This window comes from Poecilia reticulata, chromosome 15, assembly GCF_904066995.2.
Source record: "Poecilia reticulata chromosome 15, P_reticulata-male-v2, whole genome shotgun sequence".
In the NCBI taxonomy this organism is placed as follows: domain Eukaryota; kingdom Metazoa; phylum Chordata; class Actinopteri; order Cyprinodontiformes; family Poeciliidae; genus Poecilia; species Poecilia reticulata.
In genome coordinates, this window is record NC_088844.1 from 20,933,668 (window position 1) to 20,957,093 (window position 23,426).

The following is a 23,426-nucleotide window of genomic DNA, read 5'->3' on the forward strand; positions in this document are numbered from 1 at the left end:
ATGTAAATCCTGATAATCATCGGCATTAGCTCCAGTTCACACTCCAGACCAGATGGTGGCGGTATTGCACACTTTCATTTATTTAAAAAACGCCACAGAGTAGAAAAAACTTTAACGCAGGGAAGATAACAAGCGCTGTTCAAATTTGACATTTTTACTCACATAATATTGCCTTCAAAGTAGAGAGGGCCTTGACAATAGTTACTAATTTTGGTAAATTCAAGCTGGTGACATCAGGTTACATTGTGTTGCATTCAATGTTATCAGAAAAAAAGAGATTCCGATAACAAATCGGACATTAAGCTCAAATCGGACATGCGTTTAATGTCCGATTTGCCATAACTATTTATTGAATTCATAGTCGCCAGCTGGGGTGGCAAGGCTCTCATTTGGGGTGGCAAATGCCACCCCAGTAGATCCGCCCCTGCACATAACATAATTCTGCCACCACCATGCTTTACCATATAGATGACAAAAGCTTCAACTCCTTCAGTGCAAAGGCTGGTAGTGACTATGTATATTTCATGAATAACTTTTTAAAAAATAAAGTTGAGTCGTTTTAATGCAGTGTACTTATTTTACTCATGCATTACTTTGAATTAATGCTACTTTTCAGGACAGTGCAACCAACTGCTATGGAGCCAGAAAAGAGTCATTATTTTTTAATTGTTAAATCTGAAGAAAAAAAAAATGAAACCAAATGTTAACTTTTGATTTTAATATCTAAAAAAAAAAAAAAAAAAAAATTAAAAGTTCATTTTAAAGATTTGATTTAGTTCTGTGATGTTTTTTCTTTGAACAAACAAAAATTTTTGTTTTTTGTTAGTAAAAAGTAATTTAAGCATCAGAATCCCTTAACATAAATATTTTAATGTTAGATTTTTATTTAAAGTTAGAATAAAAAAAACAGCTCATTACACTGAAAAGATGGCTCTCAGTTTTTTCTAATAACTCACCATCACTAACTAATGTGGAGGGTTAACATGAGCATCCGCACATCAAAACAAACAGGATCAAAACAAAAGTTCAATTAGAAAAGGCATGGAGCAGAAATGGGTGGCTCTAATAATCCCACATGGAATAAAATTTTACTATAAATACAGTATAAAACTTTAATGTTTACTGTGATTGTAAGAGTGGGGGAGAAGCCCAAACACACCCTGCTCCAAATCTAAATTTAACAATACCTCAGATCCTTTACAAAAAAAATAACCACATAATGAGCCTGATGGGTCACACGGCTGTCATTCACTGAGAGATAATAGACAATTAAACCTATAGAATGAAAGTTACACGACACGAATCGTTTGAGACGGAGGGACAGGTTAACATAAGCTTCAGCTCTGTACCATCAACTGGTGGCCTGCAGCCACCTAGTGGCCATAAGTAATATCACACCTTGAATCAGATCAAAGAAGACCAAAGGTAGATGAGTACATTAAGTGCCAGCTGGGCTCAGTTGCTCAGGTGATGCTGTCAGACCGTCTCCAGGGGCTGAGGGACCAAACAACAGATTCCTGAGCACACAGCTGGATTAGGAGAGATCAATCGCTGTCAAACTTGATGGAGTTGACTGAGGTGGAAATGGCTCCGCCGCGGTAGCTCCCCCTCTTCTTTTTCGTCTTTTCGTGGCGGAATGACTTTCCTTTGGTAAACCTGAGAGCCTCGTTAGCTCTCTGTCCCCAGTCTCCGTTGGCTCCATTCTGGGAGAAGCAGAAATGAAAATGTAAAGACCGGGGGGGGAGAGAGGGAGAGACTTCAAGGGTAAATGGTTGAGAGAAATCTAAACTCACCTTAGCTTCAAAGGAGTTATCTGCCAGTCGGGGATCGACTTCTACATGTTCTTCGACTATTCTACGGAACGGTACGTTGGAGGACTGCAACAAAGTTATTTCCATCAGTTTTGTCATCAATAAAATCTGAACGCATCGCCATCAGTTCCACAGGTTTTACCTTCTTATTGGCTTTGGGGAAAGTCTGCGGTGTGGTCGTTACTTTCTTATTTTTCGGCGTCTTTACAGCTGCCTCTTCACTTTCTGATGACCCTTTTTCACGTTTCCTCTTTCCATTTGTATCTGGATGAATCAGAGGCATGAATCAGTTATTCTCAAACTTGGAGAAAACGATAAAAACTGCAAACATTAACCATGATTATAAGGAGGCAAGAAAAATCCAACAGTGGTGTGCATTTATGTTCAGTTCCCTTTAACTCTGATGCCCCAAAATTAAATCCTGTGCTCCAAATGCACACAGAAAAAATAAAAATCAGCTTCATGAAGACCAAGCAGCACAGCAGACAGATCAAGGAGGAAGTTTTCAATACATTTAAAGTAAATTTAGGTGATAAAAAGACAAGAAGCTTTCTGTGACTAACGCCACACTTCACTAGTGGCGCACACTTTGTCTATAATTTTGGGAAACCATGTAAAATTTTCCTTGAACTTCACAACTATGAACCACTTGTGTTTTATGAAATCTGACTGAATGAGAAAAGGTTCAGAAGTTTGACTGTTTTTGTATAACTGAGTGATCAAGTGATGACCAGTGGAGAGAAATGATCTGATGCTGGAGGCGAACATGCGGGGAACTTACTGTTGGCTGTGGGAGTGGGAGGAGCCGTGGCTGCTTTCCGCGGAGCTTCGTCCTCTGAGGAGCTGTCTGAGGAGCTGCTGCTCTCCTCAGCTTTGGCTGCCGCCATTTTCTTGCTCTTTGCTGCGGCAGCAGGAGCTTTAACTTGATTAGTTTTGCTGACTGCTTCCTCCTCAGAGCTGCTGTCACTGGATGAAGACTCAGCAGGCTTACCAGCTGCCTTCGCCACTGTAGCTACAGCTTTAGGAGTCACTGCTTTGCCGTTGGTGGCTGCAGGTTTAGCAGAAGGGGCCTCTTCTTCTGAGTCGGAGCTATCTGAAGAGTCAGAGCTGCTCTCTTCTGCCTTTTTCACTGCAGCAAGTTTGGTGGCCTTCCCAGCTGCAGCAGGTTTGGTGGCCTTCCCAGCTGCAGCAGGTTTGGTGGCCTTCCCAGCTGCAGCAGGTTTGGTGGCCTTCCCAGCTGCAGCAGGTTTGCTGGCCTTCCCAGCTGCAGCAGGTTTGCTGGCCTTCCCAGCTGCAGCAGGTTTGGTGGCCTTCCCAGCTGCAGCAGGTTTGCTGGCTGGTTTCTTGGCTGCTTCATCCTCTGATGACTCTGAGCTGTCAGACTCAGAGCTGCTCTTTGTTTTACCAGTTTTTGCTGCAGGAGTCGCAGGCTTTGAGGCCGGGGTTGCTGCTTTGGTCACTGCAGCTTTGGGTTTAGCTGCTTCTTCATCTTCAGAGGAAGAGTCAGAGCTGCTTTCAGAGGATGTTGCAGGTTTTCCTGCAGGTCTCACAGGCTTTGATGCTCCAGCTGCAGTTTTATCTGCAGGTTTTGAGGCCGGGGTTGCTGCTTTGGTCACTGCAGCTTTGGGTTTAGCTGCTTCTTCATCTTCAGAAGAAGAGTCAGAGTCAGAACTGCTTTCTGCTGCAGGTTTTCCTGCAGGTGTTGCAGGTTTCGATGCTCCAGCTGCAGTTTTATCTGCAGGTTTTGAGGCTGGGGTAGATGCTTTAGTTGCTGTTGGTTTAGCCTTGGCTGGTTCTTCATCTTCAGACGAAGAGTCAGAGTCAGAACTGCTTTCTGCTGCAGGTTTTCCTGCAGGCTTTGAGGCTGGGGTAGCTGCCTTGGCTGCAGGTGTTGCAGGTTTGAACGCTGGCTTTGCCTTGGCTGGCTCTTCTTCGTCTGACGAGTCAGAGTCTGAGCTGCTCTCTGCTGCTGCAGCAGGTTTGGCTGCAGGAGTTGAAGCTTTTGAAGCTGGCGTTGCCACCTTAGGGGCTGTTGGTTTGGTCTTCGCCGGCTCGTCATCTTCAGAGGAGGAGTCGGAGCTGGTGTCTGCTGCTGCAGCAGGCTTTGCAGCTGGGGCAGCGGGTTTTGGGGCAGCGGCAGCTGCTTTAGCAGCTGGCTTAGATTTCGGGGGTTCGTCCTCTTCGTCAGAGGAATCCTCTGAGTCTGAGCTTGTCTCTGCTGCATTTGTGGGGGGTTTTGAGGCAGCAGGCTTGGTCTTCGGGGTCGCGGCCTTAGTGGGCGGCTTTGCTGGAGCCTCATCTTCAGAGCTGCTTTCTGAGGAGACAAAACATTTGCATTCAAAACCAGGATGACATGAAATGCTCTACAGCTGAAATGATTAAGGCTTGGTAAATAATTAAGTAATCAATAAATCGTTAACTGGACTATACAGATTTTTAAAAAGTTTATGAAAAACACACTCAAAGCAGTAATTAAGCCAAATCTGTACAAAATATATATACACATTATAAATTTAAGATAAAAACACCTTTTGTCTGTAAATATGTTCTACCAGAAACTCTTCAAGTTGCCTCATAGTTTTAGCTTTATCCAGAGCAGATTCCCTGAGGGAAATAAAAATGTTATTTTAAAAGGAAATTATTTGTTCATTTGGCTCTTTTACTGCATTTCTAACATTGTATAAAATAGTTTAAGAGCTTAAATAAAAACAGGAAAAACATCAGGAGCAGAATGTGCCAATTTTAATAATAATTGATTAATAAAATAATCATTAGTTGCAGATCTAAACTGCTCCTTTCCGGCTTGCCTCACCTGAGCTCGAGGTCTCGTCTTTCTTTGCTGCAGCAGTTTTTGCAAGTGGAGTTTTGGCTGCAGGTTTTGTAACTGCCTTTTGTTCCTCCTCTGAGCTGGAATCCTCTGAGGAAGAGGAGGAATCCTTTTTAGCAGGCGTGATGGGCGCAGCAGCTTTGGGCGCAGCAGCTTTAGCAGCAGCAGGTTTGGCAGGAGGCGTCTTTGCTGCAGGTTTCTTTACCCCCTCTTCCTCCTCATCTGAACTTGAGTCTTCCTCAGAGTCCTCTGTTTTAGCCGCGGTTCCTTTAGCCGCGGTTCCTTTAGCTGGGGTTCCTTTAGCCGGGGTTCCTTTAGCTGGGGTTCCTTTAGCCGGGGTTCCTTTAGCCGGGGTTCCTTTAGCCGGGGTTCCTTTAGCCGGGGTTCCTTTAGCCGGGGTTCCTTTAGCTGGGATTGCTTTAGCCGCAGGCTTCTTGGCTTCTTCTTCATCTGAGCTTGAATCTAAGAATAAACACAGGCAAAAATGTATTTCATCTGTTGAACTTCACATGAACCAGAGTACAAAACGTTTGGGTTCTGGGATCATTACCGGAGCTCTCTGAACTGGACTCTTGCTTCTTTGCTGCAGGTTTGGTCGCTGCAGGTTTTGTGGCGGTTTTCTTCACAGGAGCAGGTTTTACTGTAATTATTTAACCATTTACTCACTAGTTAAATCATTTGACAGGTCAGACTGAGAAAGCTGAGAAACTTACCAGCCACCTTCTTCTTCTCCTCCTCTTCATCACTGCTGTCGTCGCTGCTTTCTGAGGACTCACTGGCCTTGGATTTGCTAGCAGCAGCTGCAGCAGGAGCCTTCTGGATGGAGGCTGGAGGAGGGACGGCGCTGTATGGTCCTGACAGGACAGAGGTGGACATTTACAATCAGGTCACAAGGGACTGCAGGAACAAACATCTTTTACATTTTTAAATCAACATTTATAGAGTTTATAACAATCGATTTATCAAAGATGTCTCTAGCGGTCGGGCTTCTAATATGGAAGTTGGAAAAGATCGACTGTAAAGAAGTAATGATGGAATAGATTAAAAAAAACATGGATGGATGGACAGATTGCTGTTATTTATAAGTACATAAAAGTTTAAAAACTTTAAAACAAAATCAAACCTGGTTTGGGTTTTTTGCTTGGTGGAGTTTCATCTTCAGATGAAGAGTCTTCACTGCTAGACTCAGCAGGAGCTGCAGCTTTGTTTACTGGAGCTGCAGCTTTGTTTACTGGAGCTGCAGCTTTAGCAGGAGCCTTAAAGAACACACACACACAAAACCATTATTACATGTTTTAATACATTTCTACAATGATGGTTGGAGAACTTTTTTCCACGTTTACCTTTGCTGGTGGTTCATCCTCAGAGTCAGAGGAGCTGTCTTCACTGCTGCTCTCCTGCTTCTTCTGAGCAGAAGCAGCTGCTTTGGCTGCTGTGATGGCTTCTGTTATCAAAAACAAAACGCATGTAAAGTCATTTTCATTAGAAGCTTTATGCCGTTCAATAGGTTTAACTCTTGCCATCTTCTGACTTACTCGCTGCAGGAGCTTTGGCGGGTTGCTCATCTTCAGAGTCCGACTCTTCGCTGCTAGAGCTGCTGTCCTTCTTCCTCGTGCTGCTACTCGCTGCAGAAGCAGGCGCAGCCTTAAGAGCAGTCTGCATACGTAAAATTTCATTTTTAGAAACTGAGTGCAGTTGAAAATCCTGCAAAAATGTTGAGTTTCAGAATGAAGGTTTTGATTCCCACCTTTGCAGGAGTTTTCTTCTCGGAGTCACTCGAGTCCTCACTGCTGGAGCTTTCTGCGCTGGGCCTGGTCTTCTTGGCTGAAGGTCCATTAACTGATGCTGGAGCTGCTTTCCGTTTCCTGGCCTCAGGAGACCTTATCGAGGAAAATGAATGCCATTACTCCTAACAAATTAGATCATTCACCAGGAAATCTTGAATTTACACCATCTCCTGCTGCTCGAAGTTCAAACAGCGGAAGAGGCAAAACAGTCAGATTTTTAACACATTAATAAAATCAGTAAGAAATTGAATTTTTAAATAATTCACTCGATCTGTAATATATTAAAGCTTCCACATTAGTATTTTCTGTATTGTTAAATATTTTTAAAATGATCATAATGGTTCTACAATTCATTGTATACATCAAGAATAACACTGCACTCTGTGGCGCTCCAACTCCATCTCATCTGACTCAATACCGCCAGATATAACCATTGGAGTAAGCTCAAACAGAACGTCAGTGAGTTATATCCTCAGGTCCACAAGTCTACACATCAAGCTACAGATAGATTACAAGAGATTTTCAATGCAATGCTTTAAAACGTTACATGGGCAAATATTGAAAGTCTTTTTTTCTGCTAATTTTGTCAATTTAGTGCCAATGAAACCCCAAAATTCAGAAAAATAATGGTGACAGTTGAGGCTCGTGGCTCTTGAAACTCTTGACTTTGTCTTCCTCTAACTCTGACATGGGCTTTGCTTCATCTTGCTCTAAAGACTGTGGTTATCCATGCCGTACTTTTTTTTCTTCCACTACGCTTTTCATTAATTTGACAAGTGAGACAGACATGGTGTCAATGACAACCTGCAGGAAGACTGTCAAGTCATAATGTGGCCATAATATACAATTTCTGAATTAAAATTTATGTACTTAGACTTAAATTTAAGTTTGTAGAGAAAATATGTTTTGGACTTTTATTACAAATGTCATCAAAACTAAACAAACGTGCTTTATTTATGCCACATATTGTAACCGTTTTTTTATTTATTGTGACACAAACGTACATTGAAGTATGCAACTGAAAACAATAGCATTTTATTCAAGCATTCTTGATGAGTAAATCTGAAAATGAAGGGCGCACCATATTTAAAAAATAAAGAGTGCAGTAATGATATTGCCAGTATCATCCAATATCACTTTTCTCAGTAGAGGGGAAATACTGATGAAAAAGAGTGTAAAAATGAAAGGCAACTGACTTCACCCAGAAGTTGTAGATGCTGACCAGACTTTCTTCATTTTGATCTTGTGGAATCTGAAAGAAGCAAGAAAATGCAACTTGGTCTTTCATTTCAAAGAACTGTCTCAATCACAACTACACATATCGAATCGTTTCTTCTTTATACTTTCACAAATAAGTAAAATTAATGCATATTCTCTAAAACAGGTGGCGATTACAACACAGCTGCACGTGTTGTTAAATTTCACCGGGCCCCCCACGTTACCTGTGCGTTGTTACGTTATAAACCCTCTCCCTGCAAAACAACAGACGGCTCAAAGTGACACACTTACAACTTTAGTCTGCTTGAGGAACTGCTGAGCCGCCTTGGTGAACTTGTTCTCCAGCAGGAACGAATAAACGCATTTATAAAGATCACTCGGGACAGAGTTCGGCTCCGCCATCTTTACCACGCTCCTAGGACAGACAGGAAGTGACAGAAGCGCGCAGGCGCCTCATGATGACGTAAACAGATGACTCTCCGAGGCGATGGCTACCTCCCTTCGAAAAAAAATACATAGCATTTTCGAAAAACTGTTAACAGTTCTCGCTGACAGTGTGGTAATAAAATAAATCAAACAGTGTTTTACATTCTATATAATATGTAAGGTGCCTTTAAGTATTTTTCTATTTGAAGTTTTTCTTCAAAGTTTTTGTTTTTCTATTTTGGACAGAGTGAGACCTCGACCGCTAGTTTATTTTCCGAACTTCAAAGAATGTCACTGAATTTTTTATTTTTTTTTACTCCAATGGGTACATATGCTTACTGTAGTTTTTTACTTAGATATTTTTATTACTTTGATATAACATTCCAAACTCCATTTTTATTTTTATAATCAGTTGTGCTCTTTGGAGGTTATGCGCATGCGTGATTCTGAAGTCTTTCCGTATCCCTCGTGTCATAACATGGTCGCCTTCACTGCAATGACACCAACTTGTTGTTAACCAGATTGAAATCTTGAAAAGAGGACCACTTCACTGCAGCCATGCCTCGCTACGAGCTGGCTCTGATCCTGAAGGCGATGCAGCGACCGGAGACGGCGGCCGCCGTCCGGCGCACGGTGGAGACCCTGATGGAGCGCGGCGCGGTGGTGAGAAACATGGAGAACCTGGGAGAGAGGCTGCTGCCTTACAAGATGACAAAACACAACGAGAGGCACAGCAGAGGGACTTACTTTCTGGTGGACTTTTATTGTGCTCCGAGCATCCTGGACGGCTTGCTGAACCAACTGCACCGTGACGTGGACGTGGTGAGACCCACGGTGTTGAAGAAGGAAGAGCAGGAGCCCAAAAGCAGCTGCTGTGGCCCCTCACAATAACGTCATTCACTTTTTTATATATCTCCAGTAACGCAGGTGATGAATTGCACATGGCAACAAACTGATTAATTTGAGAGTTGTGTAGATGTTAACTATTAAAGAAAGGTGGAAAGTCCCAGTTAATTTAGCTCTTGTTAATACATATATATATATAATCAATACCCACACCTCTATCTATAGCTTTATTCGTCTTCTACCTTCAACCTAACTTTATGGAGACATTCTTCAAAAATAAGAAAGACAATGAACCTAAATATATATTTTCAGATCAAACATGCTTAAGTGAATTCTATTTAAACTGAGATTGTCAGTCATTAATATATATTGATGCAGTATTACCTGATTTATAAAAAAGCCAATTTTTGTGTTTGAAAAACATATGGGGACAAGATGGACCATTTTACTCAGCATTTTCTGTTTCAGCTGACTTTTATGCCTCGGTAAGCAGACATGATCTCAGCTGTGACAGATTTAGAAATGTGATGACAAAATGCGAGAAAACCTAATGTCTCTTTTTGAAACAGGAAGATGTATTCTTAATTAAGCCATAAAGGAGAACACGTTTCTGTTCATGTTTTTACATGCCACATTTCTTCATCATATTCTTTTAATTTAGATGTGCTTATCATCCTGTGCTGTTGAGAATAAGCAGTTCTTGTGCTGCACGGTAAATAAACACGTTGCTCACTTTGAATCACTTGTAAGAACAGGTTTACACAGAAATGTTTATGTTTCTTTACCTGCTGTTAAAGAATAATAATCAGCACAGAATAAATTAACTATGTGTAATGTTTGTTTCACAGGCTTCGCTGGTCATGAGGACGGAACATGCTGCTGACCTGCCCATAGCTGTTGGATGTGATATTACTGTATATGTAATGAAATAAATTACTATTCCCTTTTCTCTGATTGAAGTTCATTGCAGACAGTGTGGGCCATGTGATCTTTAGCCATGTGATAGCAGTTCCAGTTCATGTTTTCACACGTACACTGACTTGACTTGCTGTGGGTAGTTCTTTTTGGTAAATGTATGACTATGCTAGTAGACATCCATACCAGATGACAGTAGTTCAAGGAATTATTTTTAAAAAAACTGCCTCAGAATTTCCTCAAGAAAACCAGTCTTGCTATTTATAAACCACGCTTTGCTTGGGGTTCTCCAAGAAAGTTGCCAGGCAGTTGTGAAGCTTTAATGAAAGCCACACCTTAAAAAGCATAACTTTGACATCCAAGTAGATGTACTTTCAAGATATGCCTTAGTTTTGAAATGGGGTTTTTTATTTGGACCTCAATAGAATTTTTTTGGCAAAGGGATTGCTCAAATGTGTTTATGACATTTACAGCAAGTATTTTCATAGTGAGTAAAACATGGATCAATTGTGACGTCTAAAGACGTATTACAGGAGAAGGGTACAAGAAATTCCCAACATTTTATTTAACAAGTTATTTTTCCTGATGTAAAAGTTACATAAAGAAATGAGGAGCAATAATAATAATACATTTTATTTCAAAGGCGTCTTTCTGGCACTCAAGGACACCGTACAAGAGTAAAAAATAGTGACAGAAACAAATAAAATATAACAATTAAAAATAGAAATAAATAAAACAAAACAATGTATCTATATAAAATCTATGTAAAATCAGGCAAACCAATTGTGTCATGTGGAAAAGGCAGATCTAAAAAGGTGTGTTTTGAGTTCGGTTTTAAAATTTGATAATGACTTTATGTTTCTAAGGTGTGGTGGTAATGAGTTCCATAGTTGGGGAGCAGAGCGACTGAAAGCTCTGCTCCCCATGGTGGTGAGACGGGCAGAGGGGGCAGTGAAATGGATTGAGGAGGATGATCTGAGGGAGCGAGAGGGAATGGCAATATGAATAAGATTTGAAAGATATGGTGGGGAGAGATTGTAAAGGGCCTTGAAAGTGTACAGAAGAATTTTGTATTCTATGCGGAACTTGGTGGGCAGCCAATGGAGTCTTTGCAGGACAGGAGTGATGTGGTGCATGGATGGGGTTTTGGTAATGATACGGGCAGCTGAATTCTGGACCAATTGGAGCTTATGAAGAGATTTCTGGGTGAGACCAAACAGAAGGGAGTTGCAATAGTCAAGGCGTGATGTCACAAGACAGTGAACAAGAATGGCAGTGGAATGGGGAGTAAGGGAGGGGCGGAGGCGATTGATGTTGCGTAGGTGAAAATAAGCCGAGCGGGTAATGTTATTAATGTGAGACTGGAAAGACAGAGTGCTGTCAAGGATGACACCCAGACTCTACCTGAGGGGAGGGAGAAACGGGACAGTTATCAATTACAAGACTGAAGCTTTTGATTTTGGCCAGAGTAGATTTAGTACCAAAGAGAAGAGCCTCTGTTTTATCACTGTTAAGCTTAAGCAGATTTGAGGAGAACCAGGATTTTATTTCAGTCAAGCAGTCAGTAAGCGAAGACGGTGGGAGGTCCTGCAATGAATGAAAAGAAACAATACAAGATTTAAAAAAATACAAATTCCAATAAATGATACATTAATGGTATTGTAGTGTTATTAAGTCTGAAACTGTGGTCTTCATTATTCATTAAAAATATGCATAGCCACAGGGAGCCAGTGTAAAGACTTTAGAGCAGGATTGATGTGCTCTATCTTCCTGGTTTTAGTCAGAACACCAACAGCAGCGTTCTGGATCAGCTGCAGCTGTCTGTGTTTTTTTTTTTTTTTAGGCAGACCTGTAAAGACGCTGTTGCAGTAATTAATGCGACTAAAGATAAACGCATGGATGAGTTTCTCTAGATCTCGCTCAGACATTAGTCCTCTAATCCTGGTGATGTTCTTCAGGTGATAGAAGGCCGACTTTGTAACTGTCTTTATGTGACTCTGAAGGTTCAGAGTCACATAAAGACTGAACCACATAAGTCCATCACTACTCTCCAGCCTGATCGCTGGTTTTTAATTGTAATAACTGAAGCTGTGCATTGATTCTAGATCATAGGTGGGGAACTCCAAGCCTAGAGGTCTCCTGCAACTTTTAGATGTATCTCTACTTCAACACACCTGAGTCAAAAAATGAGATCATTAGCAGGACTCTGCAGAAATTGACTGCTCTTAGGAGGTGATTCAGTTATTGGATTCAAGTGTGTTGGACCAGGGAGACATGTAAGAGTTGCAGGACACCAGCCCTCGAGGACCAGGATTGCCCACCCCTGCTCTAGATCGTCCCTTTTTAGGCCCAAAGATAATAACTTCAGTTTTCTTTCTATTCAGCTGAAGAAAGTTTTGGCACATCCACTCACATCCACACATTTATCTGGTCTAAACATTTGTTCAATGACTTGATGGGTTCTGAGTCACCTGGTGACATTGTAATGTAGAGCTGTGTATCATGTTTGTCTGTGATGTGTGTAATGCGCCAATTCAGTTAAGAAGCTTACCGGTTATTGCCTGTGCTGTAAATAGCCATCCCCCACTCTTAAGTGTTCAGCTAAACAAGATGACTGTTAATATTAATTCGGGAGAAATCCAAATTAATGGGAGAAAGCCGAGACTGAGCTATAAACCAGATTTGAATCGAGCAGAATAGCACAGGAAGGCAATAGCCAGGTTAACCCTAACTTTAAGTTGCTATCGAATTGCTGCTCTCCAGTATCATTTTTAGCTCATGTTTTTATGTGTTCTTTAACTAATTTTCAGATATACCCTCTTATTTTGTTTCATCAATTGCTGTGTAAAAATTTGTATGAATGTGTTGGCTGTCCCCACAAAGTTTTACAAAAGAATTGCCTTTTGGGGACCAAATAAGGTGAGTTGATTGATTGTCAATTATATAGCCCCAAAGAGGTTGTTGAGAAGAGTGGAGAGTATTGGCTTATTTAACCAGGATCTTTTGACCATGTTTAAAATAGATAAACGAAAATAAGTCAGTAAATTAACAAACAAACAGGGATTTTGTATGCAAACTTAAGCATAGTGAGTATGCAGATATAGGTATACTGTTGAACATAGAGACTTAGACTTATTTTATTGTATTTTATAAAAACTACCAACATGCTTATAGTATGACCAGGAAGTGCCCAAGTCCAGTCCTCAAGCTCTACCAGCCAGCAACTTTTAGATGCATCTCTGCACCAACATATCTGAATTCCATCATCAGCATTTATTCAGCTATGAAATAGGTTGGTAACAAGCAGTTTATTTGATCCAGGTGTGTTTGAGCAGAGATGCATCTAAAAGTTGTAGGATGGTAGCCCTTGAGGACTGGACTTGGCTACCCCTAGCTGCACACATTTAGGTGGCTATTTCATATTGGGGAGATTTTGTTATTTTTTTACTGTATTAATTTAACTTTTTATCCAATTGTATACAAGTTGATTTCTATTATGCACCCATTTTCTATACCTACTGTATAGCACAACAGAATCTATGGTGATAGGGTCATTTAAAGAGATCAATTAAGTGTCATGTTTGTGGACTTCAGGAGAAGCCAGAGCACCCGGAGAGAACCAACAGACAAGACAAAGACGAGATTAGAAGACAGGACAAGAGATGAAATTAAATTGCACAATTGGGGGAAGTTTTAGAGCAGTGGTCTCAAATTCCGGTCCTGAAACTTTTAGATGTCTTTCTCCTTCAGCACACCTAACTATGCTAGCGTATCAGCAGAGCCCTGTAGAGCTTGACTGCATGCTAGTGAGGCAGTTTTGCCATTTAAGTCAAGTGAGTAGGACAAGTGGCACATCTAAAAGCTGCAGGACTCTTGAGGACTGCAGATTGAGACCACTGCTTTAGATAGTCAATTGCAGGGAGTGTTGGAAGTTATAGCTGGCAGAAAGCCATGTTTTGGCATTTGAGCACGCCTTATTTTACATGCATGTTGCACTTTTATGACATTTTCCGGGTCTGGCTCAAAACTGGGGCTAGTGTGAAGACTGGTACCAGTGTCAAGACTGGGACAATTGTCATAACCGGGACAAATGTTTAAAACCCTGCAAGAATCACCAACTTTGGGAGGTGGCTTGGGTTTCCTAAATTTGCTTTGGATGTATTGTACATCCAGCCCCCTGTCTTCAGCCTTCTGCAGTTCAGTCTTCATGTATTGCTTAATTGGATCTGAAACAGTAGAGAAACTGTGATGAAGCCTCCGCTGTTCCTCCATGTCCATATTTTTCAGATATCTCTCTTTGGCACGCTTCTCTGCCGCCATTTGAAGGTTGAAGATGGAACAGTCGACGGTGAGTTGTCGTTTTTGTTGGTTCTTATTTTCTTCTTCAGCCGCATACAACTTGTCAGCCTCTCTCATTTCATACAACCTTTTTCTGTTCTTCTCCTTGTCGGTTTGTTTCCCGTCTAGTTTCTCTCTTGCTAGATAAGCATTTGTTTGTGAAACAAACTTTTCCATTTCAGTCTTTCTCTCCTGTTCTTCCTCCGCTCGCTGTTTTTCTTTCATCCTCATTTGTTCCTCAACTTTCCTCATTCTATCTTCTCTTGAAGCCAACCTGGAAGCTTCCTCATTTTTTATCTCTGCCAGCTTGTCATACACAGTTTGTATCTTCATCTGAGTCTCTCTTAATCTATCGGCTTTTACTTTTTCTGGATTTCTAGAGGTCGAGAAAAAATCCCAATTCACTGGGTCCTCCTTGCGAGATTTTGCCACCTGCTCCATTTTAGAGAGTTTGGGCTTTAAAACATTTTGCTCAATGCAATTCCTTTCCTTTTCCCTCAATTTCTCTCTGTCCTCATTTTCCTTTTGGTTTAGGTATGCATCTCGGAACATAATTTGCCTTGTCTCCTCTTGTGCAAGTAGTCGTTTTTGTTCCGCAATTTGTTTATTTTCACGTATCCGGCAAATATAATTGTCGGCGTCAGCCCGTGTGTTCTGTTTCCGTTTAATAGCGTCATTTTTAATGCGTTCATCAGCTACATTGTTCCAAGAATTGATCTCCCCACTTTCTCTTGCAAGTTTTCGTGCAGCTGTCCTCTTGTCTCGTTGATATGCCGCCAACACCTTGTTGTATTCTTTTATCCCTTGCTTATTGAGTTCTCTATTAAAATTCTGCACATCCTGGTCTCTTTGCATAATTTTATATTTGCTGTCTTCAATTAGGGCACGTTTTTCCTGTTCTATGAGCATCCTTTCTTGTTCAGCAATCCGGTCAAATCCTTGCTCTTTTGCTAGTTTCTCTGAGTCTTTCTTTGCTATGTGTTTAGTGCGTTTTGCCTCCATAATGTTAAGTTGTGGTCGCAAACGATCAGACTCTTTTTGGCAATTTTCACTGACAAGATTATGTGCTCTTGACATTTGCTGAATTGTATACCAACAGTATGATGGTAGGATGACTGTATTTCTATCCATTTTTTAGTGAAAGTATTTCACAATAACCAGAATCCCAAGGGTCTTTACACGAAAAGCAGGTCAAAGTTAAATCCAGAAATGTCTAATTCCTGTCAATCCAAGAAACTCAGCTCACAGACTGGTTCCAATTCTACACGATCCAAAGTAGAATGAAGTGCAGTGAAATTCAGTTCATTGAAGTGGCTCAGAACTGGCAGAAGCAGACTTTGTGACATCACTGTGACATATGACATCATCAGACCGTCATCTGTTCAATGACATTACAAACTTGCATTCTGCAGCCAGGAACATTTTCAGAATTAAAAGCATGGTTCTTTATTAATTCAAATCTCAGTGAAAGTACAGAGATACTCCAACGTGCTGCCACCCTGAGCAGCACAATTCTAGAAATAAATATTAATTACCTGAAAGGAAATTTTAGGAATACTAGACTACAATGACTGAGTGTTCAATGACTTTGTATTTTTATGTATTTTTTATGTAAAGCACTTTGAACTGCCTTGTTGCTGAAATGTGCTACACAAATAAACGTGATTAATGGATATATTCTTTTCACTTATTAAACAATGATTAAACAATGGCCATTTTAAGAGTGCATTTTGTGGTGACAAAAAAAACATCAAAAATTAAAATAAAAGTGGAAAAACCTGAAATTTTTGAAAGATGGAGAGAGACAAAGGGAGAGAGTTTCTTGTATTCACTACTGGCTTGGTGAATGCTAGGGCTGTATAAATAAATCGATTCGGCGATATATATCGATATTTTCCGCCCTTGGAAAGTATCGATTTTTCATCCGCGAGTATCGATCCGTTAAACCATAGGGGTCCATATGTAACCTGGTTGTAATTCTCTTTTATTATAATTACACAAAATGTCCTCTTTTGGTTATTTGTCTTGTTCCTTATCTTACTGAAACACCTCTGTCATTGTTTTAACTGTGTTATTTAAGATCGAAGCCCCTCCCTTTTATTTCTTCTCTGTGGATTGTCTTTAAATTGTTTGCGCCCCTTAGCCCCTCCTTTTGACATGTTGTCCTGCGGAGAGGTGTGTGCTTTCATTTTCCATCTAAATACATTCAGTTTATTTATAGATCTATTAAGTTAATTTTTGTTTATACTTTTGTTTGGTGTAGGACTTGGAGCGGGCAGCCTATAACACGGTTGTTTTGTCTGTATTTCGTCAGGTACGTTGTACAAAAATGTTTATTTAGTTTTTTGTAAGTTGTGAGAGGTGTTCGCGCCTTTTGACATGTTGTCCTGCGGGAGAGGACTTGGAGCGGGCAGCCTATAACACGGTTGTTTGTCTGTATTTTCGTCAGAAATAAACCGAGAATCATCCGCTTGAAAGAAACTGTGTCACGGTCCATTCACTCTAAAACCAGCACAACGCAGAAAAGGATCCGGTTACACTTGGTGCCGTTTGACCCGTAACGTCGAATCTCCGCTGCGAAGCTGCTGCTCCGCTGCGCCTTTCCCGCCTTTGAGGTCTTGGCTCCGCCTTCGCTGCACCGCGCGCCTTTGCCCTGCGCTTTGACTGGCAGGCGTTGGTTTGCTGTATCCTGGCAACAAAGTCAAGTTCTGTTGCTTTGTTTTGTGTACCCTGTTTCATAAAAGGGAAATACGTGAAAACCAACATATTTTAATTTTGTGAATTTTTATTGTTTGGGAAAATAAAGCTAATTTTAAAACAATACATAATCATACAAAAAACTTTTTTTGAAGACGAAAACGAGTCTGTTTATTACCCTTTGCCTGTAGATAAGTTGTGTTTTTTTTTTTTTTGCTGACTGATGCATTGTTCTTTTCATGGTGTTTATCTGTTACTGTTCGATAAAATGTCTGACACTGAGGTACCTTCTAAGGGTGATGAAATGAACGGGAGGGTCACTTTTAGTCTGGGAGGGGCCAACACTACATGTCATTTGGAAGGGGTAGGCCTATGCCTTCTAGTGCATATGAATGTTCTGTTGATAAGTCTGAGCTGAACCCCCACCTGTCCCTGTAGCTGCTTCTACACCCGTTGGCAATGCAAGGTCTGACCTTAGCCAACTTGTTCTACTGAGGCTCTCAGTGGGGGGCTGATCTGGCTAGGCAGATTGGGGATGCCATTACAACAAACCTGAGTGGGCCAAACAAACAAAGTCAATCACAGTCTCAGGTTGCTGACAGCCAACCCAGTGACCCGACCGATCAGTCACAAATGAGGTTGTGGTTCAGTCTGATATCAGGGCACCACCATATTTCAAAGGTGACCACACTGACACTTTCTCGATCCAGGAATGGAGGGTTTGATGAGATCTTATCTGTCAAGAATAAGATGTGTGAACCCTGTAGAAATGTGTGAGATCATCACATCCAGACTTATTGGGAAAGCTAGAGATGTGGTTCAGGTGTCGCTTCGCTGCCAGCCTCAGTCATCTAGTGACAAGTTGGTTTCTACCGTTTTGATATTCTGAAACGCAACTTTGGTGAGCTGATCTTCTCCAGTTTACCAATGAGAGACTTCTATAACATCCTGCCTGCTGATAGGGAGACAGCCATGGACTACTGGATTAGACTGAACAAGTCTATTGAAGCGCTGATGAGTGTTTGCGTAGAAGAGGGAAGCAGGTGGAGGATCCAGGAGCTGAAGTTGTTACGATGTTCATCAACCACTGTCCTGATCCTGGTCTAGCTCTTTCCTTCCAGCTGAAACCTGTTGAGGAGTGGACTACTGCTGAGGTCCAGAGCCGCCTTGATAACCATGTTGTGAGTCTTAGGAGGCCAATGGTTACTATGAACAGGCCCTGTACATCTACAGGCCCTGTTCTCTCCTGTCTTCCTCAGCTTGGTGCTCAGTCACCCAGTGCTGCGTTGCCAGCCGATGCGGCACCTTTTGCTGTCCGTTTTCCCAAGCTGCTTTAGCATCTGATCGTTCTTCAGCTTCAGGGCCCTTGTATCAGCAGCCACAGCAGCATGTTGCTCCACGACCGACTCCCTTTCAGAATGCCGATTCACCCAAGCCAACCTTTTCCTCCAGTTCAGGAGTCGAACCACCTCATCTGATGACAGAGATGTTTGATAAAGTTCTGTCTCTGTGTGCAGCTTCTCTTGCTACAAAACAACGTGGTCAACCTATGGGAGTTACACACGTAGTTCTAAAACATCCTCAGCATGCTCCATGCAGGTTTTGCTCAGAGGAGCATACAACACATTCACACTGCAGACTGTTCAGACTGTGTCTCAACTCAGGACACATTAAAAGGGATTGTCCTCAGCCTGCTCATCAAACACCGCAGCCATCCTCCCACTACCCTAGTTTAAACTAGAGAGCCTGTGTGATGAGAGGGGCAGCATGGGCAGTGTGGATAATACCCTCACTAATGCACTAGATGCACACTCTATTTATACTGAGTGTTGTAACGCTTCACCTGAGAACAGTGAAGTGGTTTTCTTGGGGTCACAGAGAGTTCAGAGGGCTGATTTGTTTTATGCCTCAGTTTCAGTGAGTGACCGATCTACACTGAGGGGTATGTTGGACTCTGGGAGTATGTCATGCACATTGAGCGTGGAGGCAGAGAGCAAACTAAGAGCCGCGGGTGTTGATTTGATCCCTCTTGCAGTCCCAGAGAATGTGGTGCTCATCGGGTGTGGTGGCCTTCTCACGCGGCCTCGATGCATCTATGAGTTGAACATTGAGATCTATGGCTTCAAATTTACGGTACCAACATTTTTGATACCTGGCCAACATGATGAATTCATCATTGGTAGCAATGTGCTCCGGCCCCTTATTCAAAGAATGAAAACTGATTCGAGATACTGGAAACTCATTACATCAGGCACTGCAAACCCAGAGTGTGAGGAGTTTTTGCAGCTGCTGAGTTGTGTTTCTCGGTGGTCAAACTCTACTTTACCTGACAAGATTGGAACGGTCAGGCTCAGACAGGCTGTCACCCTCCTTCCCGTCAGGAGTATGTGGTTTGGGGAAGCTTCCGTCCACTGCTCCACTGTCATTAGGGGGCACTGTGGTCGTCGAGCCGTCATCTGCTCGTTCCACTCCAAAAAACATTTTGGTGGGTCGTGTAGTAACACCCATGTGGGGGATCGTTGGGTCCCTATGAAGGTTCTCAACCCAACAGACAAACCTCTGGTACTGCGCCGCAATGCTAAAATTGCTGATGTCTTCCCATGTGTTGCTGTGGAGGACTTTGCGTTTAGTCAGGGGAGATCTGAAGTGTACTGCAACCATTCTGCAGTTTCAGCAAGCTCATCACATCACAGTTCTGATCCAGTGCAGATGCTGAGAGACTGTGGTCTACATGACATCGACATAGAGAGCTGTGAGGTGTCAGGTGAGTCTAAAAGACGGCTGGCTGAACTCGTGGTTTCTTACCAGGATGTGTTCTCCAGGGGGAAACTGGACTGTGGTGAGGCTAGGGATTTTGTCCATCGCATTCACTTGACTGATGACCAGCCATTTCGCTTGCCTTATCGACGCATCCCACCAGCACATTATCAGCAGTTGAGGGAGGTCTTGTCTGAGATGGAGATGAAGGGTATCATAAGGAAGTCTATTAGTGAATATGCCTCCCCGCTTGTTATGGTGTGGAAAAAGTCTGGGGACATGAGGATATGCACTGACTTTCGCTGGCTTAATGCTAAGACCGTTAAGGATGCTCATCCATTGCCCCATCAGTCTGACTGCCTCGCTGCTCTTGGTGGGAATGCTCTTTTCAGCACCATGGACTTGACCTCTGGTTTCTACAACATCCCTCTCCATGAGTCTGATAAACATTATACCGCTTTTACCACGCCGCTTGGACTCTATGAGTACAACCGTCTCCCACAAGGGTTATGCAACAGCCCAGCTTCCTTCATGAGGATGATGCTCAACGTTTTTGGTGACTTGAACTTTTCCAGCCTCCTCTGTTATCTAGACGACCTGTTGGTGTTTGCACCTTCTGAGGATGACTCATTAAAGAGGCTGGAGATTGTTTTCTGTCGCCTGAGAGCTAACAACTTGAAGCTGGCCCAGAAAAATGTCACATTCTCAGGAGGTCTGTGAGGTTCTTGGGCCATGTTGTGGAGGCTGGTGGTGTTTCTGTCGATCAGGAGAAGGTCAGGGTCATCTCTGGGTTTGACAAAAAGGACCTCATGAAGGAGGATGGCTGCACTCCGTGTCAGAAGAAGGTGAGGTCATTCCTGGGCATGGTGCTATTCTATCAGCACTTTATTCCAGCTTGTTCCCGCATCGCAAAGCCACTTTACGCCCTCACCGCAGGTCAGAAACGTAAAGTGAAGGGCAAAGGGCATGGGAAAGCTGGAACATTTCGTGTTCTAACTCCCCAGGACTGGACTCCAGCTTGTGAGAAAGCGTTTGGAGACCTTAAAGCTGCACTCCTCAACTGTGTGGTGCTGGCACATCCTGATTTTGAGAGGCCATTTATTCTCTCAACCGATGCTTCATTGGATGGGCTCGGTGCTGTTTTGTCCCAGGTCCCAGCTGATGGAGAGATTGCTAGACCTGTTGCTTTTGCCAGCAAGTCTCTCAGCCGCAGTCAGTCCAACTATCCTGCGCACAGGCTCGAGTTCCTAGCCTTAAAGTGGGCTGTGTGTGATAAGTTCAGCCACTGGCTGAAGGGTCATAGGTTTACTGTGTGGACGGATAATAATCCTCTCACATATATCCTGACCAAGCCCAAATTGGATGCCTGTGAACAGCGCTGGGTCTCTAAGCTTGCTCCATACACCTTTGAGATCAGGTATGTTCCAGGGAGACAGAATGTGGTGGTAGATGCCCTGAGCAGAGCCCCTTTTGTGAAGCCCTTGGCTGATCGCCTTCTGTCAGAGCCTTGTCAGGAACTTTTGGAGCATGTCTGTGAGGTTCCTGATCACGCTGTGCAGGACGTTTTCCGTTTGACCTGTCAGCCCCAATCAGTGGACAGCTCTTCCTCAATTGCAGCTGACGCCTCCATGACCTGCGACGAGGTCTCCTCTCTTTTGACATCTGTCTGCAGTGGAGATGCTGGTCAGGCTCAGCATGCATTATCTTTAGCTGACCATCTGGACATGATAATCCCACACACCACAGGTCCATCAACAGCTCTTTGTCTAACTGACCTTGTCTCTCACCAGAAAAACGACCCTGTTGTTTCCAGAGTTGTCCTCTATGTTGAGCGGGGACGCCGTCCATCGAGGCGGGAACGCTTTGGTGAAAACCAACTGGCTTTAAAAATTCTGAAGCAGTGGGACAAACTAACATTGCTGAATGGTGTTCTTTACCGTGTCATCAAAGACCCTCTGACAAAAGGTAAACGATTCCAGTTTGTGGTCCCTGATGCTTTGAAGTCTGTGGTTTTGACTGGTGTCCATGATAATGCGGGTCATCAGGGCCAGCCACGAACACTCTCCTTGGCTCGTCATCGCTTCTTTTGGCATGACATGGAGAGAGATGTGCGAGATTATGTGAGAAAATGTCCCAGGTGTGTCCTCAGTAAAACCCCAGAGCCTGCGGTGAGAGCCCCTCTGGAGAACATCAAGACCAGTGCTCCAATGGAGCTGGTGTGCATTGATTTCTGGTCGGCTGAGGACAGCAACAACAAGTCTGTGGATGTTTTGGTGATCACTGATCACTTCACAAAGTTAGCACATGCTTTCCCTTGTCAGGATCAAACTGCTAAAAGAGTTGCAAAGAAGCTATGGGATGGGTTTTTCTGTGTTTATGGCTTTCCTCAGCGCATTCACTCGGATCAGGGCGCAAATTTTGAGAGTGAGCTGCTGGCTGAGCTTTTGGAGCTGAGTGGTGTCAGTAAATCACACACCTCGCCCTACCACCCGATGGGTAACGGGACTGCAGAGAGATTCAATCGCACCCTGGGCAACATGTTGAGATCTCTTCCTCCACGTTCAAAGCACAAATGGCCTCAGATGATCCAGTCTCTGACCTTTGTTTACAATTGCACAGTTCATGAGACCACTGGCTTTGCACCGTTCTATCTGATGTTCGGGAGGATTCCCAGGCTGCCTGTTGACCTTGTTTTTCGGAACGTTCTTCATGACGATGCCATTTGCGACTACCACTCTTACGTCAAATCACTGATTGAAGATCTGCGTGCTGCTATGCTAATGGCTGAGAAGAGCACCAGTACAGAGCAGAAACACCAATGTGACCAGTACAACAAGAGAGCCAAGGGTCACCCTCTGTCAGTTGGAGATCAGGTCCTGGTGGCGAACAAGGGAGCCAGAGGAAAGCGGAAGCTTTCTGATAAATGGGAGCCTGTGATGTACACGGTGGTTGCATCCAAATCTGCTCTCCACATTTATCGAATCAGAGACCGTCATGGCAATGAGCGTGTGGTGCATCGCAATCTCCTGCTTGATGTGAACTTTTACCCGGGAATGACCATGGATGGCGATGTGAACCGCCATGCTGACAGTGTGGGTAGAGTCCCTTCGGTTTCTGATCTACATGGAACAGAATGTTTTAGTGAGGCTCCTAGTGCTGTTCCTGCTGAGCCTACCCTACCTGACTCCCTGTCCTGCAGTGATGGGGAGGACCGCACTGCTTCATGGGTTCAGGATGTGTCCTCAGCTCCATCAGTTGGAAATAGTGACCTGCCTCATGACTCTGAAAACTCCTCTATGGACACTGGAGTGCTGGCGACTGCTGGTTCCTTACCTCATCTTCCTGATGATGCTGGCTCTGTTCATCCTCCAGATAACGTGGGAGGGGATTTTGTTCGCCGCCTAACTTCACGCTTTGGGAGGGTTATTAAACCAGTTTGTCGCCTGATAGAGTCCATGGCTGTCATTGAGGCATTTTATGATAAAGATAATGTTCAGCCTGTTATTGATGTGTGAGTCTCCAAGTTCTTGTTGTATAATTCCTGCCATTGTCTAGGATTGTCTTTTTCTTTGTTTGCCTAAGCTTCAGTACCATCTATATGTTTATTCTGTATAGGGGGGTGTAAAAGGCACCTCTTGTTGTCCATAGGATACCGTGAGATTTCGCTAGTTGTTGAGCGATCTCTAGTCTCCTGACCTTATTTTAGGGTAGCTGTTATGCTGATGTGTTACACTGTTGCAGGAAAGAAAACTATTTTGTACTGGTACTGAGTGTCTTTTAACTGTTTTTCATTTTGTGTAATTC

General features: G+C 43.0%; 2 protein-coding genes across 2 annotated transcripts; one reads left to right on the top strand and one right to left on the bottom strand.

Annotated features, from left to right (window-relative positions):
* Positions 1 to 860: 860 nt before the first annotated feature.
* nolc1 (nucleolar and coiled-body phosphoprotein 1) lies at positions 861 to 8,121 on the bottom strand. Its single transcript, XM_081616358.1, has 13 exons — positions 7,935 to 8,121; positions 7,622 to 7,677; positions 6,386 to 6,518; positions 6,174 to 6,294; positions 5,982 to 6,082; positions 5,762 to 5,894; positions 5,352 to 5,492; positions 5,189 to 5,278; positions 4,624 to 5,100; positions 2,593 to 4,125; positions 1,954 to 2,075; positions 1,794 to 1,877; positions 861 to 1,703 (listed from the first exon to the last, which is right to left on the bottom strand). Exons 1-13 carry the CDS (start codon positions 8,043 to 8,045, stop codon positions 1,545 to 1,547), a joined length of 3,261 nt encoding a protein of 1,086 aa, XP_081472484.1. The 5' UTR covers positions 8,046 to 8,121; the 3' UTR covers positions 861 to 1,544.
* Positions 8,122 to 8,505: 384 nt separating this feature from the next.
* Positions 8,506 to 9,864, top strand: mrps6 (mitochondrial ribosomal protein S6). Its single transcript, XM_008429965.3, has 2 exons — positions 8,506 to 8,996; positions 9,764 to 9,864. The coding sequence occupies exon 1, from the start codon at positions 8,628 to 8,630 to the stop codon at positions 8,958 to 8,960; it is 333 nt and encodes a 110-aa protein (XP_008428187.1). The 5' UTR covers positions 8,506 to 8,627; the 3' UTR covers positions 8,961 to 8,996; positions 9,764 to 9,864.
* The last annotated feature ends 13,562 nt before the right edge of the window (positions 9,865 to 23,426 follow it).

What these genes read in the sequence shown, in the direction of transcription:
- mrps6 (XM_008429965.3), top strand. Translation starts at nt 8,628, where the DNA reads ATGCCTCGCTACGAGCTGGCTCTGATCCTGAAGGCGATGCAGCGACCG.
- nolc1 (XM_081616358.1), bottom strand. Translation starts at nt 8,045, where the DNA reads ATGGCGGAGCCGAACTCTGTCCCGAGTGATCTTTATAAATGCGTTTAT. An exon ending in CGCCAAAGCTCCTGCAGCGA is followed by an intron (nt 6,083 to 6,173) that starts GTAAGTCAGAAG and finishes TTTTGATAACAG; the next exon opens with AAGCCATCACAGCAGCCAAA. An exon ending in AGACGAGACCTCGAGCTCAG is followed by an intron (nt 4,126 to 4,623) that starts GTGAGGCAAGCC and finishes TTGTCTCCTCAG; the next exon opens with AAAGCAGCTCTGAAGATGAG.